Here is a 15114-nt window from a genome sequence, read left to right as displayed (position 1 = left end):
CGGACGAGATTAAAATCACAGATGAGGTGGTCAAAGCAGCAGCGGGGAATGAGAGCGGCGGAAAAGAAGTGATGGCGCTTCTACTTAAGCGGCGGGCGGACGAGGTTAAAATTACAGATAAGGTGGCTAAAGCAGCAGCGGGGAATTGGAGGAGCGGAAAAGAAGTAATGGCGCTTCTCCTTAAGCGGCGGGCGGACGAGGTTAAGATTACGGATAAGGTGGTTAAAGCAGCTGCATGCAATCAGGTTAGCAAAGGAGTGCTTAAGTTCCTCGTTAAGAGGGATCCCACGCTACTAACCGCAGAAGAGGTTACTAAAGCAGCTGTATATAATCCGGCCGGCAAAGAGGCGTTAGAGTTCCTCCTTAAGAGGAATTTTCAACCTGAAAATGAGGTCTAAAAATAAGGACTCGTATGATGATTGATCTACGAAGAAAAGTGACTATATATACATGAGATAGGTGGCAGAAAGGTAGACATAAGTGAGGTAAATTTTAAATAAGGAACGAGGAAGATTAGTAATACAGATCTGGTCAAGAAGATATTCAACAACTGCTGTAAATCCCGGCGGCAGAGGTATAAGCGGCAAGATACAAGGCATTATGCGGTATGCCTACCATGAATACATTTTTAGCCATATAAAGCATTAGTATGTGAACCTTGAAGGAGCTGAAATCATAACCTTGACACGGCTGTCGGGCTTCCCGGCGGCGTTGTTAGTCAAAAGGTTGGGGCGGAAGATTTATCTTCCAATGCAGCCATCTTACATCCAGGCAAGACCTCGGAGCGGCAGCAACGTTGAGGCTGAAGATCAACTGCGCAGCCGATAGACGTTCCATAGGACAGTCAGGCATAAGCAAGGCCCTGTCGCACATTTCTCACATAATCATGTTTTTCGAGAGTAGCGTGTGCGGGATATATAGAATGCTATTTTCAATTAAAATGTCTTATACCTCTACTCCTCGCAGTAGGAACAGCCAAGAAAATTCGTGAGGTGTATTGGTTACAGTCATCATTGCGCCTCATGTCCCAGCCCATGGAGTCCAAAAGTGCCCACTAACAACATGCAAGAAAGTGCAAAAATCCCCGCTTTTTCCCAAATGGGACCAAATGTGGGAAAACGCAACCTGAGACATAAGCAAAGACGAGTGTAAGGAGATCCGCAGCGGGTATCCTGAAAGGCGGGAGAGAGGCCTTGCAGATAAGACAGGTCTGCAGGGGTCAGTCCCTAAGATATTTATGAGAAAGTAGCGCGCCGGACGCGGAAAGTTTGCAAACGCAAATTAGGTGCAAGGAATCCGCTGCGTCGAAGTGCTCGTTCATATTGCCCCCATTCATATGTTCAATTCCAACAGATGAACTTGTCGCATTCCAGTCAGTGGTATCTTGGTGGGGTCCCCTGCCCATTCGGGACCCCATTCCCGTTGGTCTGCCCAGCCAATGCCGCGCCGCTGTTCGTCCCTTGAAACTCGATTTCTCTCCTCATCAAGTCCAGCGTTGCAGGGAAGTATGGCTCCACTCCAAAAGTCCTTAGATAACTTGCTGTCTTCTCAATGCGCTTGATCTCCCTCTGTACTGCCCACTCCTCGCCCTCACCGAATCTGCGCCCCACAACCTCCACCATCGCCGTGTCCAGCTTGCCATAGAAATCCCGTCGGGAAGCCAGATCCTCAGGGTCTCCACTATCAAGCCCGCCATGCGAGTTTAGGTTGCCGCCAAGCTTGAGGACGAGGTCGAAGGCATGGCGGGGACCGGTAGGGAGGAGGGCCAGGCGCTGGATGTCGGGGAGGAATTTCAGCATGGCGGAGGCAAAGTGGGTAGCGCTGATAGAGTCATTGAGGTCGTCTTGTAGGCGGTGTAGGTCGAAGTTCACAATTGTGATTTTGCGGTCGAGTTGCGCATTGAGTGTAGGGGCGGCGTCAGGGGTGGTGCTATCCATAATTTTGCCGATGGAGGGCGGGACGTCTAGGGATGTTTGTTAGTGGTTGGTGAAGTTCAGATGGCATGGAAATTGACGGTAGTTCTCCCATTCGGAAAGTATGATGATATCCAAGGAAATGCTATGAATTACTCACCAGGCCGGAGTCCCCTCTTATCAATCCATGAATATACCTCAGACCGCTGCTGCTCCAATTGCTCCACCCAAGACTGCATATCGGCAAGTTGGCTTTCCAATTGCTCAATCTTCTCTGTGTACGGGCGAATCGCCTGATTGAAAGCTTGCGCTAACAGGTCTGGCATTGGCTCTGTCTTGTTCGTATTTAATGGCGCAGGTTCCATTGCCGGCATCGCATTGTGTCCACCACCACTCGACATACCCCGCGGTGGGTACGATTCTTGCGGAGCCTGCTGACGTGGATACATATCTTTCTCGGTTGGACTAGAGGGTGACGGCTGTGTGTTGTGTTGGGCGGTGGAGTTGCGCGAAGATTCAGGTCGAGCGTCGTACTTTTCGTAGGATTGCGAGCGAGGCAGAGAGTCAGCGTCAATGTAGCTGTTTGTGCGGGAACGGCGTTTGAAGAACATATCGAAGAAGGAAAAGAAGAAGACGAGGGCAAGAGAGTTGGTTAGTGAGGTTATATGGCTTCTCTAGTGAGTTTCGGAGATTAGAGTTGTGGGTTGGCTGGGGAGCTTAGCGGAAGGAAAATGAGATGGCTATGTAGTCGTGATTATCGAGGAGGTTGGGACCGCCCAGAATGTTGGCGACACACGAACAAGGCCAAAAAATACCGGGCGAGGCACTTGGCGCTCAGCGCATCTACAAGAAACAAGAGAAATGAGAGAGTCGGAGTGTCAATTAGGCAAGTGGCGTCCTGCCCAGCTGTCAATGATTCGAGATGTCGGTTGTTTATCGCAACCGCAGCCGTAGGAGGGAGCTTCAACACCCTCTGGATCTGCGCCCCTTTTCTTCTCCGGCTCTCCGCCTTCTCTTTTCCCTGCTCCAATCCCCCATTCTCGCAGCCTCCAACGGCTGCTATGAAACAGTGATTGCGACAGGCATGCATTGCGAATCAACACATTCGCCTTCGTTCTGCAAAGCTAACTGGTGCTGCTTATTAGCCTACGCATGCAGTGAAACCATCAAGTGCTGCGGCACGCCTCGTTGGTCAATGCAATATAATCCGAGTATTCACATTCGTGTTACCAGCCAGGAGTCGCAGATGAAATTATCGTGACATTTTTTCTCTATTCACATCTATCTACGTTTTCACGTCTGATCTCCCATTATGCATGCCGTTAGCAGCACCATTCTGCGCCTTTTTAGGCTGCATTGTCTTCTTGCCACTATCAAACTCAACGCCGCTAACGATCACTTCACTAACGGACTCCAGCCCTGCCACAAAAACACCCAGCAGACTCGCGATGACGAAGTGACTAATAGTTGTCCCGATGTCAAGCCAGGACCCTTCGTCTTTGACCATGTAAAAGAAATTTAGTGTCATGACGTCTCCAACAGCCATGACCACCATGAATAGCGCACCAGGTGCCACGCCGAGCCGGCGATTGAGAATACCCAAGTTGGCACTCATGACGGCGAAAGGCACCATAAGCTTCAAAATGAGCAATGCGCCTTGAGAGAACGGGTCGAAGACTGGAATGAGTCGGTACACTGCATCCAGGGAAAATGAGGAGATGGAAGCAATGTTGCCCGTGCTGAAGAAGGCCGATTGGAGGAAGAAGAGGAAGAAGAGGGATATGCGTGCATCAGCAAGACTAAGAGCCCGGTAGTTTCCGCTCTTCAGGGATGCTAATCGATTTACTGCTAAAGCAAGGGCTGGCTTCAGCGGATTGGGAGTCTCCGTGGGTGAAGACACAGCTTTTGACGGCTGCGAGGCTGTGTAAGAGTAAACGTGATGTTCGAGGCGAACCCAACTAAAGAGACACAGGCAAAAGGTAAAATAGAATAGCCCTTCGTATGAGATGGTGAGTATGATGAAGGAAGGCGCAAATGCGAGGAATATCACCGCTAGCCTATGGATGTAGTGGCTATTGGGTCGTAGACCATGGAGAAAGGGGACTGCTAGAGATGCCACTAATAAATAATTAGTATTTCTCCGCCATATAAATTGCGCTCACTCACCAAGCACAGCCCATCCAACAACCTGAGTCCCAAGAGGCAGACCCTCTCTTGCTTGAAGCGAAGTAACACTGGATTTGGTGACGACCATAGCAAGTACAACAAGACCAATCTAGACGTGGTTAGCAGTCAGAAAGTTTCCTCAGGGGTTTGAACACACCTGCAGTCCGAGTATAATTCGAGACAACCCATCAGTCGAAGAAGACGCCAGTTCATCTTCAGTAGAGTCCGAATCAGCAAGGATAGACTTTTCGAAAAGCAAATATAAGACCCCAACTGCAACCATTAGAAATCCGCCGAGTAATCTATGACATTCCGAGATTAGCAATTGCTTGTCAAATCCGCGCATAATCAACGGTGATGGCTTACATTAAGTTGAGGTCTTCGACTTTTATCGCAGGAAGCAGAGTGAAAACACTCATGAGAGAGCAGGACATAGCCCAGGTGACAACGAGGACAGCATTTTGCTTTACGAACTTGCTTCCATAAAATGCAGGCCAGGTGCTTGCAAGCAGATAGCAAACTGTGAACACCTCTCGATGAAAGTAGCTTTGTACCTGCCGAATTTGTTAGAGTACTACGACAATATAAGGACGGACTCGTCACTCACTAGAGCCTCCAAAAGAGCTAAAAAAGCGAAGCCTTTGAATATCAAAAGAACGACATCCCAAGGCGATGATATATATCCGAACAAAGCCTCCTTCCCCTTTATTAGAGCAGCCCTACAAGCAAATACTTCTTCCCAAAACATGACCGGGAAGAAAGCATACGCGTAGTATATCCACGAAGACTGTTGAATGAATAGAACAGAATACAGTGCAACAAGAATGGAGGAAAATGCGATCATGCTTGGTACACTTCGGAGTGTTTCCGTCTCACCCTGCAAGACATGAAGGTCTATCACAGTGGTGATTGCAAACGCAATCCATCCAAGATATCCTGCGGTGACAAGGGCACGTAGGAAAAACCAATCGTAGGTTTGTAGGTATCGCATGCCTTCCAGACCCAACTTGATGAGTTCGTTAGATCGCTCAATTGCTGTTTCCGCATTTCCGTTATCGATTGATTGCCTAATTTGAGCGATTCGGTGCTCAACAGAGTGTTCCTCATCCCCCAAACCCGGGAAAGGTTTATAACGTAGTTCTTTTGACTTTTTTTCTTCTTCTTTAATGCGGTACATCTCAAGAATCTCTTTGGCATTGACCAGAAGCGCTTCCGCCTTGGTCTTAGAATCGCCTTGAAGGTAAGCGAGAGGAAGCTCTCCAACAGAATTTACGGGGAAGGCTAATCCAGCAAGGTATGCCATGAGGGCCGCGATATCTGCCTGTGACACATCATTTCTCTGGACTTGATCAAAGCCCCAGTCAGACGAGAAACCATCTTCGTGCCCTTTGGCAATCCCCTCAGAGCTGATAACCGGTGGAGCCACGCCGGATCCCCAGACAACAAGCGGCGTACGAGTGTTATCTGGGTGGCCATCTCCGTGGCTCCCCCAGTCACTCATACCATGGTCTGCAGTGAAAACGAATGCAGTCTCTCCATCTCTGTAGAAATCTTCAATCAACTCAGTGATCTCTTCTACACCTTTGTCAACAACCTGTATGTTGTGCAGATACTCCCGCGAATATGGGCGATATGCGTGGCCGGTGGTATCTAGGCCTAGGAGATGGAGGAAGAACACGTTTTTATCTCGTCTGAGCTCTGCGTCGAGGGTAGCGTTTGTTTTCGCATCCTCGAACAGTTTTTTGACCTTGTCAAATACCCATATATCCAATTGCAACGCATCCTGAGTAAAATCCTCAGCTTCTGCACCGTACATATCCGCATCAATTCTACCGGGCACTGCCCCTTCCTTAAACATGGGTAGTATGTCCGGACTGCCCCAACTCCAAGTATGTCTGCTTCGATTGAAGACGCTGTCAAAGTTTACCGGATTAAGCTTCCATCCGGTCGTGACCGCAGAGACATCTTCATATAACCCCGCAATAAGCGCTACGTGTCCAGGGCGCGATTCGGTAGGGACCCGGGTATGGGATACGCCAAAGGTGCCATGGGAGAGGACTCTTGAACGAAGAAATGGCGCTAAGGGCCGAGGCTCGTTTGCGGCAGCGGAACCATTGTTTGAGGGAGAGGGATCAGGAAAGGATTGGAAGGCTTTGTCGACGCGGAGGCCATCCCCTGCAGTGTATACATTCAGCGAATCCATTCTTGATGGCATAGGAAGTTCTTTTGAAGCTGAATATTCATTCCTGCTACTTACCAACAAATAATACCAAACGTTTCGCTGGAGCTTCTTGAGTCTCGACGCGAAACTCCCGCATCCCACGGACGATGGGGCTTACGAAGTAAATGGAGAAGATACTATATGCAGTGAGCAGGGGCGGGGGTTTTTGAATGACTTGGCAGACCTGTAAATGTAAATTAGATGAAAAACAACAGCAATGGCAAGAAAGCCGAGGCGACCGAGCCGCGCCATAGCTACGAAAACAAAGGAGTGGCTATCTCACAGAAATTCTGGGATAGGGAGGTAGATGTGTATGAATGAATTCACGGCTACATATAAATTCCCCTGTCGCCAAGCCACCGGGATGTTCGTCACACCCAGGCTTGCGAGCCTCACCCGCAAACTCTCGTGGGGTTTGTACACATACTCCTATTCCCGCGCAGATCACGGTAAGCGTACCGAGCATCGAAAATAAATATGGTCCGCAAGAGGCAACGTGCTCCAGATGAGAGCGTGGAAACCGGGGCAAGCACCGTGAAGAAGTACCGAAGTCTCAAAGTCCGCTCGATGCAATGAATTAAGGCCACAGGAAAAAGCCATGAATCTTCAAGCCGAGGCTAGAATGAATCCGACGTGTAAAGTACAATATGCAATGCTTCTGTATCCCCTCTTCTGCGGCTCCCCCGAGACCTACGTGACTATATCACTCCTCAGAGCCAGCAAGCAGAATTATTCTCCTTCCGCACACCTTACTGATGGGAATAAATTTATCGGAGCTACAAAATCAAATCGCCATCTTACCAAACAGATGCATTTAGATATACATTTGTTTAGGCGCGGAGATGATTCACTGTGGAGGACTCATCTTACACTGGGTTTGTGCACTCCGTTAAAGGGCTCAAAGAGTTATACATCTCAATCACCCCGCAGTATTACCGCACGCAGGAGCAGTATGAGTATATGAAAACTCACTCAAGCCTGAACTTTCACCATCACCCGATCTATGTGGGGTTTTACCCAATCTTCTGCCTAGATTCCAATGTCTTCAACTGAAGCATGTGGCTTGCTTCATCACGGAAATTCCGTCCCCTTACACGCCAGTTCCTAGAGCTTACCGATTGACAGCCGCTGAAAATACGGGGATGGAAGAAGAGATTAGGAATCTCGTACTCTACCAATCTCCAAAGAGAGCCTCCAGCAGGATTGCCCCGAGAGATGGCTAATCAAGGGGTGATGAGCTACGCGCCATTATACTTGTGGTTTGTCTATAGAATCAACTTTCACATATTAAGATGTAGCGCTGATACTCGATGATAGAGACATAATTAGAAATGCAACTAGCCTAGTAAAAAAGAGAATACCGTCAAAATTCTACCACGATTTACGATTATTTTCATGTTTGCCTCGGCTGCATGGTATTTAGCCTCCATCTGCAATTATGATCTGGGATAAGCATGATATCTCGGTAACGGACCGCTTATCAAAAGTTGTGGGGTGATGCCCGCATCCATCGGTCCCATACCCCACATAAACCATTTGTTCCTGGATTTATGGGGTTAGATAGGCCGACGAATAAAAACTTACCGTTCTCAATTGCCACGCGGTGGGGAGGGCGATCTGTAAAATGAGCCAACAGTTACTTCACCACGTATATAAAGAGCCCAGAAAATGGTGAAGGATGGAGTCGCATTGTCGATCTTCTCTAGCCCATTACCATCATGAAGTATCACCATCTGCTCGCACTCGTAGCATGGTGTGCAGTTACCCCAGTAGTTTCCAATCGGACTGTTTCGCAATTGCTTCTAGCCAACGCCACAGTTTAGTTCTCAGAATATGTCCCAGCGGGCACCAATCTATCGTTACTAGAAAACAACATAACATGTGGTACTTCTTACCAGGTCATCACGGCTGATATTTGCCGCACTGCACTTTATGTTGCAGCTCCGGCCACGTCCGGTATTGGCATGGAGGCATGGCTTCCCCGGAATTGGACTGGTAGGTTCTTGAGTACGGGCAATGGTGGCCTGGCTGGCTGTAAGTAGCAACCTCGTAATGCTTAATCTAATGTCCTTATATAGATAAATGCAGGCATTGGCTATGCGGATCATGCATATACTACCGGATTAGGCTTTTCCGCCGTAGGCGCAAACAACGTTGGTGGCATGGAACTACTGTGGTGGCGGGGCTTTCTACAATCAGCCAAGAGCCATTAAGGACTTCGCCTATAAATCGTAAGCGCATTATCCTGCACTCATCATGTCTAGACTTACATCCCTTATAGGATACACACCAACGTTGTGGTTGGCAAGCAGATCAGCAAAGCTTTCTACCAAAAGACCCATACAAGGTCTTACTACTTCGGTTGCTCCACCGACGGAAGGCAAGGTTTAAGGTCAACACAAGAATTTCCAGAAGATTTTGATGATATCGTAGCTGGGTCAGCAGCATCCGCGTTCAACAACCTCACTCCATGGAGTGGTCATTTCTTCACTGCAACCGGACCTGCCAATGCCTCAACCTTTGTCCCAGCTGAAATGTGGCCAATTATCCACGCGGATATCCTTAAGCAATGTGACACTGGATGGCGCGGCCGACAGCATCCTCGAGGACCCAAGCCTCTGCACCTACCGTCCTGAAGGACTCCTCTGCGCACCCAGCGCCACGAACACAACCAGCTGGCTGACCGCTCCTCAAATCTCTACAATGCACAAGATCTTCTCACCCATATATGGTCCCGACGGCTCCCCCTCACCTATCCTCGCATGCATCTAGGCAGCGAACTAGTCGGCGCACTACAGATTATGTATAATGGAGAGCTGTTCCGGTACACGATAGACTGGTTCCGGTACGCAGTCTACAACGATACGACATGGGACCCGGCAACCTTATCGTCCCGCGACTACGCCGCCGCCTCACGTATCAACCCCGGCAACATCCAGGCCTGGAACGGTAACCTCTCCCCCTTCCACGCGCGCTACTACGCGCATGTCGTCGACACCATGGCCGCCGCGCCCTCCACCCTCGACTCTTTCTACCGCTACTTCCGCATCTCCGGCATGGGCCACTGCGGCGGCGGCGGTGAGGGTGAGCGGTCGATTAGGCAGATCTCGCTGGATCCAAGCTCGAACGTGCTGATGGTGTTCGTGTGGCAGGTGGAGAATGGGACGGCGCCGGAGACGATCAGGGACTAAGTTTGTGGGGGATAACCCAGCAGCTGGCGTGGACCTTTGGAGGAAGCATTGTAGGTATCTGTTCAGGAATTTTTATGCCGGGCCTGGAGATTCAAAGAATGAGACGAGTTGGAAGTGTATGTAGACTACCAGAGATGTTACTAAAAGCTAGACTTCTTGTGATATACCTGGCGAATACACAAGTGAAGCATATCCTTAAATGATACCTATTAACGAACCCGGACAAAACCCCGAAGCGCATACCTAAATGAAAGCATTCTTTGCTTCTATACAAGTACCACCTCACGCATAAGTAGTGTATCCAAAGGGGTGCAAAAGGCATCTGAATCGCTCTCGAATATCCCTAGGCCCTCAAAGTTTGCGTCGGAATTCTGGCGAACAATCAAGCCGTACACTGAATCGGAGTTGCTAACTATTGGCATACAAAGGACCTTGGAGCTCAGCCTTAAACAATCCTTCGTGTCAAGAATGGTTCCGCTGAATCCCTGGAACAGCTCAAGCAAAGGCCGACCCTCCATTGCAAAGATAGGGCGAATCGTGGTTGGCGTTTCACTTTAGTGTCCATGAATGTTGGCGTCACAGCCTTGCTAAAATAAAATGCTCAAACGTTGTTGGTGAACTTGATACTCTCCCAAGTTCAGACTATATAGAGCAAATTACTTCCTATAAACGATTTGTTACGTCCAACCCTTGCTTCTTCCAGGATACTCTATTGATCCTCGCGGTTGTAAGTTACTCGTCAGCGACTAGGTTTTGGCCGTCTCGCAGACCTTCAACCACCAGTTCTTGTCCTTCTGCTCGGCGATAAATGTCTTTGATATCATCTAAAATTGGTTAGTAACAACGAAGAGTTTAATCTAAGCTAAGCACATACCTGTTGTAGTCTCGAAGTGACTTGTTGCGTCATAGCTCTTTGAGATGAAGATGCTATCGTTGACACCACTCTCTAGAGGCTCATAGAGAGGAATGGGCGGGCCCATAAACTTCTCCTCAATCCGCCCCAGACGATCAAGGCCAGGCTGTAGCTCAAGATGGTGATTACTATCACCCTCGGCAATTGTGGAAACGATAGCGATGTAGTAGCCCTTCGGGCATACGTTGTGGGCGGAAGAAACGACCGCAACGTAGATATCTAGCTAAAGTCAGCATAATTTCAGCTCATGTTGAAAAAGACTGATTCAGTACCGTGCCTGCGACCAACTTGAGACTGTGGAATAATGAGCTGGAGGGAATCGCTGTTATCTGTGCTGGCGACCGGGTGATTAAGAATGCAGATAGCCTTGAGCAAGTGCCCAGTCACCTGTACTTTACCGGGGAAGTATGATGGATCTGCTAGTATTTTTTTGCATTTCGTGGTGAACTTCATCCCATCGCCTTCTTCACCCCTTTCTTTCATTGTAGCCTTGATTTCACGGACCTTTGATCCCTCGTATAGAATTTCGTCAACTTCGGTGTTGAGCATGTATGTGCCCCCGTAGATAGCCGACAAACGCGCAAAGCCTTGTGGAAGTTCGCCCAGGCCATACAGCGGGTAGATGTAAGGAGATTTGCCGTATCTAGCCATCGAGTTTACATAGAGCCGAATCCGTTGTACAGCGTCATGTGCCATTCCCTTCTCGTTGATGTAGTCGTCTGTTTGATAAAGAGCCATTGAGTGGCCAATGAAGTCGCGAGTCGTTGCCTCTAGGCCAAACTTGTCATACACTTCTTTCATAGTGCAAGAGTTCAGAGTCAATCCTAGCATCTAGCATTAGACAACCTGTCTTTCTCCTTACAAGTAATGATGTGAACCGACCTTTGTGTGTTGTTGGATCACCCTCATTGTATCCACCTACCCACTCCAGGAAGTTCCTAGCCCTGCGCTTTTCAAAGAGGCCCATCAAGGGTGACCGAAGAGCCTCGCCTGCATCGGACGGTACTTTGGCGACCGTCGCCTTTGCCCCGCTACTCTGTTGTACATAGCTTCCTGCTATCTGCTTGAATTCCAAATATCTCGTCACGTCGGTAGATACCAAGATGTTTGTGAGTTCCCCGTTCGACATGAGAAGCTTCGGAACGAGGTCGATATTCCAGTCGTTTATTCGTCCGTACTTCTTCCATGGCTCTTCACCGTCAGAGTAGTTTCCGTATCTTTTGAAGAGCTAGAAATCATGAGTAATTGGAAAGTTTCAGGGGAATGATGAAGAGCATATACCGCTTCGATATTAATCGATGCTGCCTCACTTGATAGAGTCAGCTTTGCGGCAAATTAGGGAATGACACCTCTTACGCTCCGTAGTGATCATTTCGATCAATGTGTAGAACCTTCTTGCCCTTGACGCTCAGGACCCTGTGAAGGCGATCAGCTTCATATCTTCATATCTACGCAGTTTAGAGTATCACCCAGAGAGCACACATTCTGTGAGGCCTGGACGACTGCATCAGCTAACTTATTCAAGGATACTTTGGCGGGGTAGATATGCACCTGTTCCAAGAACAACCACGTCGTACTCAGATGCAATCTCGTCCATGATGGCTAAAGAGATATGGGGCCGTATCCAGTTCAAGGGGAAAAGGTTAGGAGAGAATTAAATCAAGCCTGTGTTGTTTCTTTCGTTGTTGCGGTGAAGTTGCGAGTGTGGAGGCAGCCCTCTGAAGTTAGCTCGCTACGACATGACGCATAACGGCCAAACTGTTTTCATGGCCCTCAACGCCTGTTGTCTCGGCATGAATGAAGTGCTGATCAGCAATTCCAATGGATGCACGTCCAGCTTGAAGGTCTCGACGCTTTAAACGATACATTTACAATGTTACATGTCGGTAGAGTCAATAACCCTTTTTTACAGCCCCATTTCCAATAGACCCAATGAACCATTCCGAAAGATCGCATGCTTTATAATACAGTCCTAATTCCCCTCTATGCTGCGCTGGCGGAACTGACGGCAGTAGGTTCATTACGGCCTGTTCTCCCTGGCCTAGCCCCGTCCTGTGGGACGGCGGTCTCTTCTGCGCATTTGGTTTCCTCAGTTCTAACACCATCCTTAGTTAATTCCTCCTCCGCCTCAAATAGGTCCTGCAAAACGTTAATTTGAGCGAAAACCCATAGAGAGTGCATAACTCACCGCTCCAACACGAGGTCTATATGCGGGACCTTCGCCTGTCAAATCCACTTCTCCATCGTGTCTTGCAGCCTTTCGGGCCTCCTCCCAAGCATACCATCGCTCAGTCAAGACATGCCTGATTGCCCGCTGGGTGATTCGTATCTATTAGAGAGATTGATTAGCCTTTTGCTGATATTCCAATTGTATGCGTTTACAGCTGGTGTCCCTGCTGAAGCACAGGTGCTTATTCAAAAAAGCCTCGCTATATTTAGCGATTCTTAGCATAGGGCATCAGAGGCTCATTAACATGGCACCTCTATTCATTGACCTTGAGCTACTGTCATGTAGATAGTTGGAGAATCTCAAATGCTCCAAAGCAAAACTCTTGGTATCGGATACGGCTTCGAATAAACCAAAACTAGGCCTGTCTTCGAGTTTGGTCTGCTCCGTCTCATTACCCTTCCAAAGAATGATATGACCTACTGTTTGATCTCGATCATCTGCCTCAAAATCACCATATCCCGCCTGGATCCGTTGTCGTTCTCGTTTCTCAGTCGCAATCCGATTCCGTTCCTTCACACATATCCACCACAGACTATGTAAATCATCCCAGGACTTTTGTCGCAGTTCTTGTACCGTCCAAGCTCGCCCTAAAGTAGAGAACCATTAGTTTGAGACTATCCATATCTACTGAGGAATATATCATGCCATGAGCCAAGTCCTCTTCTGGTGTTGCAAGCAATCTCCTTTCTTTATTGAAGAATCCCCAAAGCCCATGGTCCTCATCTACCTCGACTTTTGATTTCAATTTGGGATCCAGCACCGGTATAGGTAGATCCTCCTTTTTCACCGACAAAGTCTGGCGCCGACGAGGGCTAGTACGCCTCAATGCAGATACGCCGCGGTTTCTATTGTTATCCCGAGCCCATTGAGGTGAGGAGGTAGAGAATCGAGAGACAGAGGTTTGCGGCGTGCTCCTAGCGGTTTGTAAAGAAGGTGCAAGAAATGAGAGGACTGAATCGGTTTGCGACGGAACACATTTCCGCCGAGATATTCGAAATATGGGTACTGCGGCCATTGTTAAATGAGAATATTGGTCATCTCTTTAATTGATGTTTTCGATAGTGAGAGCTCTAGCGCGGCGAATCCTTCTCGGGCGGAATTTCCCGCTCCGCTGCTGCACAGACATATGTACCTCGCAACAGTCATCTTGAACATCATCAGGTCAGATACACAAAATACTCAGAAATCGCTGGGATCCGATAACCTTGTACCCTCTAGGACGTCCTCAACGGGTCGCTAGGCCCGTAGGAAACAATACAACCATGCCCTCCTCCACCAGCGGATCATGTGCCACTCCAAGCCAGGCCAGGAGCATCTTCTATTCACCGCGAAGAGAAGGCGTCGCAACAAAGCCTCCATGGCAACAACGCGAACTCTGAGTCTCGCCAACTACCGCTTCAGGCCCTTTCGAGTCATGGCTGGCCGTCTGGAAACTATCCAAATCTACTCTACCCGCCTCTACCCATCCAGGAAACACATTTTACGGCAAATCCTATCTCCTTTGAAGACCAGCAAACTCCAATCTCCGAGTCCGTGGACTGGCTTAACTCCTCTGATGTTACTGCCGGTAGCTCTCAAGTCCTGCCAACTGGCTGCAATGCTGCTTCTAAAAGCCTCTCCGATGACTTCGTCACAAGCTTTCCTACCGAGTTCAGCCCCTTCGCGTTCAATGAAGCCGCTCCTTATCCGTCAGAACATAATGAAACCTATGATCAAGGTCAAGAATCTTCTTTTGTACTGAGCGATAGTCGTGTATATCATTCCTTATCTACACCACTCCAAGGTTAGTCTTCGAGCGCAGGAACGTAGAAATCAACCTAACATATGTAATTAAGGTGAATTTATAAAACATAATCAGGCGCCCTCCGATCCAACTAAAGACCTCTCTATCATTCTTCCAAGGTCGGTAGCGTTAACTTCTCCAATTTCTACACCTGCAAGCAACGCTAAGACATCCAGCCCCTCTCGTATTGAGAAACGCAAGCTCAACACTCTCGCTGCTCGCCGTTACCGTCAGAAACGCGTGGACCAGATGAATGGGCTAGAAGCTGCATTGAAGGAGACCCAACTCGAAAGGGACGCATTAAAAGTTCGAGTTGCGAGGCTGGAGGGTGAGGCGGAAATACTGAGACAATTGTTGCAGGTGCGGAAATAATTCTAGGTATGTTGAGAATCATTAGCCCGGTCACTGAGCGTTGTGCGCGTACGTGAAATGTATCATTGATACTCAGACGATGTCGGTTACGGATGATCATGCGCCGCACGTTCAGTAGGCGGTGATTTCACATCGGCAAAATGTTCGTTCATCATTGTACTCATTGCTGACGAGATGGAGGTGTTCAAAAACTCACTTTGGATGGATTTTCGAGACCTTTGAAGCTAAATTGATACTGATTCGTTTTGCATTTTGTTTATTCTACATTCATTATATATACTACAATCGCGCACTATTTGACAAACCGTCTATTGTGTGTGTTCTA

General features: G+C 48.5%; 6 protein-coding genes across 6 annotated transcripts; 2 read left to right on the top strand and 4 right to left on the bottom strand.

The window, feature by feature from the left end:
- Positions 1-363: 363 nt before the first annotated feature.
- On the bottom strand, positions 364-2848 carry K441DRAFT_706187 (uncharacterized protein; the record flags this gene model as incomplete). The annotated part of the gene is made up of 3 exons (XM_067653643.1): positions 2074-2848; positions 1413-1963; positions 364-381 (listed from the first exon to the last, which is right to left on the bottom strand). The coding sequence occupies exons 1-3, from the start codon at positions 2522-2524 to the stop codon at positions 364-366; spliced, it is 1020 nt and encodes a 339-aa protein (XP_067502813.1). The 5' UTR covers positions 2525-2848.
- A 350-nt stretch (positions 2849-3198) lies between these two features.
- Positions 3199-6397, bottom strand: K441DRAFT_566311 (GPI ethanolamine phosphate transferase 1; the record flags this gene model as incomplete). The annotated part of the gene is made up of 6 exons (XM_067643737.1): positions 3199-4031; positions 4080-4188; positions 4237-4381; positions 4446-4633; positions 4687-6254; positions 6337-6397. The coding sequence occupies 6 exons, from the start codon at positions 6395-6397 to the stop codon at positions 3199-3201; spliced, it is 2904 nt and encodes a 967-aa protein (XP_067502812.1).
- A 220-nt stretch (positions 6398-6617) lies between these two features.
- Positions 6618-9682, top strand: K441DRAFT_706185 (tannase and feruloyl esterase; the record flags this gene model as incomplete). Its single annotated transcript, XM_067653642.1, has 7 exons — positions 6618-6749; positions 8124-8334; positions 8389-8453; positions 8500-8531; positions 8582-8871; positions 9013-9452; positions 9493-9682. 7 exons carry the CDS (start codon positions 6618-6620, stop codon positions 9613-9615), a joined length of 1293 nt encoding a protein of 430 aa, XP_067502811.1. The 3' UTR covers positions 9616-9682.
- A 141-nt stretch (positions 9683-9823) lies between these two features.
- K441DRAFT_661607 (rab GTPase activator) lies at positions 9824-12114 on the bottom strand. The gene is made up of 8 exons (XM_067648898.1): positions 11956-12114; positions 11874-11898; positions 11761-11820; positions 11686-11713; positions 11287-11632; positions 10677-11228; positions 10366-10623; positions 9824-10315 (listed from the first exon to the last, which is right to left on the bottom strand). The coding sequence occupies exons 1-8, from the start codon at positions 11999-12001 to the stop codon at positions 10224-10226; spliced, it is 1407 nt and encodes a 468-aa protein (XP_067502810.1). The 5' UTR covers positions 12002-12114; the 3' UTR covers positions 9824-10223.
- Positions 12115-12175: 61 nt separating this feature from the next.
- K441DRAFT_706183 (mitochondrial 54S ribosomal protein uL29m) lies at positions 12176-13698 on the bottom strand. Its single transcript, XM_067653641.1, has 4 exons — positions 13280-13698; positions 13055-13221; positions 12593-12733; positions 12176-12543 (listed from the first exon to the last, which is right to left on the bottom strand). Exons 1-4 carry the CDS (start codon positions 13647-13649, stop codon positions 12388-12390), a joined length of 834 nt encoding a protein of 277 aa, XP_067502809.1. The 5' UTR covers positions 13650-13698; the 3' UTR covers positions 12176-12387.
- An 812-nt stretch (positions 13699-14510) lies between these two features.
- K441DRAFT_566215 (uncharacterized protein) lies at positions 14511-14789 on the top strand (the record flags this gene model as incomplete). The annotated part of the gene is made up of 1 exon (XM_067643731.1): positions 14511-14789. A coding segment is annotated over one exon (279 nt), but the record flags the coding sequence as incomplete, so codon positions are not given.
- Between the last annotated feature and the right edge of the window lie 325 nt (positions 14790-15114).

This window comes from Cenococcum geophilum, assembly GCF_001692895.1.
Source record: "Cenococcum geophilum 1.58 unplaced genomic scaffold K441scaffold_27, whole genome shotgun sequence".
Lineage (NCBI taxonomy): Eukaryota > Fungi > Ascomycota > Dothideomycetes > Gloniales > Gloniaceae > Cenococcum > Cenococcum geophilum.
This window is presented reverse-complemented; position numbering and strand designations above follow the sequence as displayed.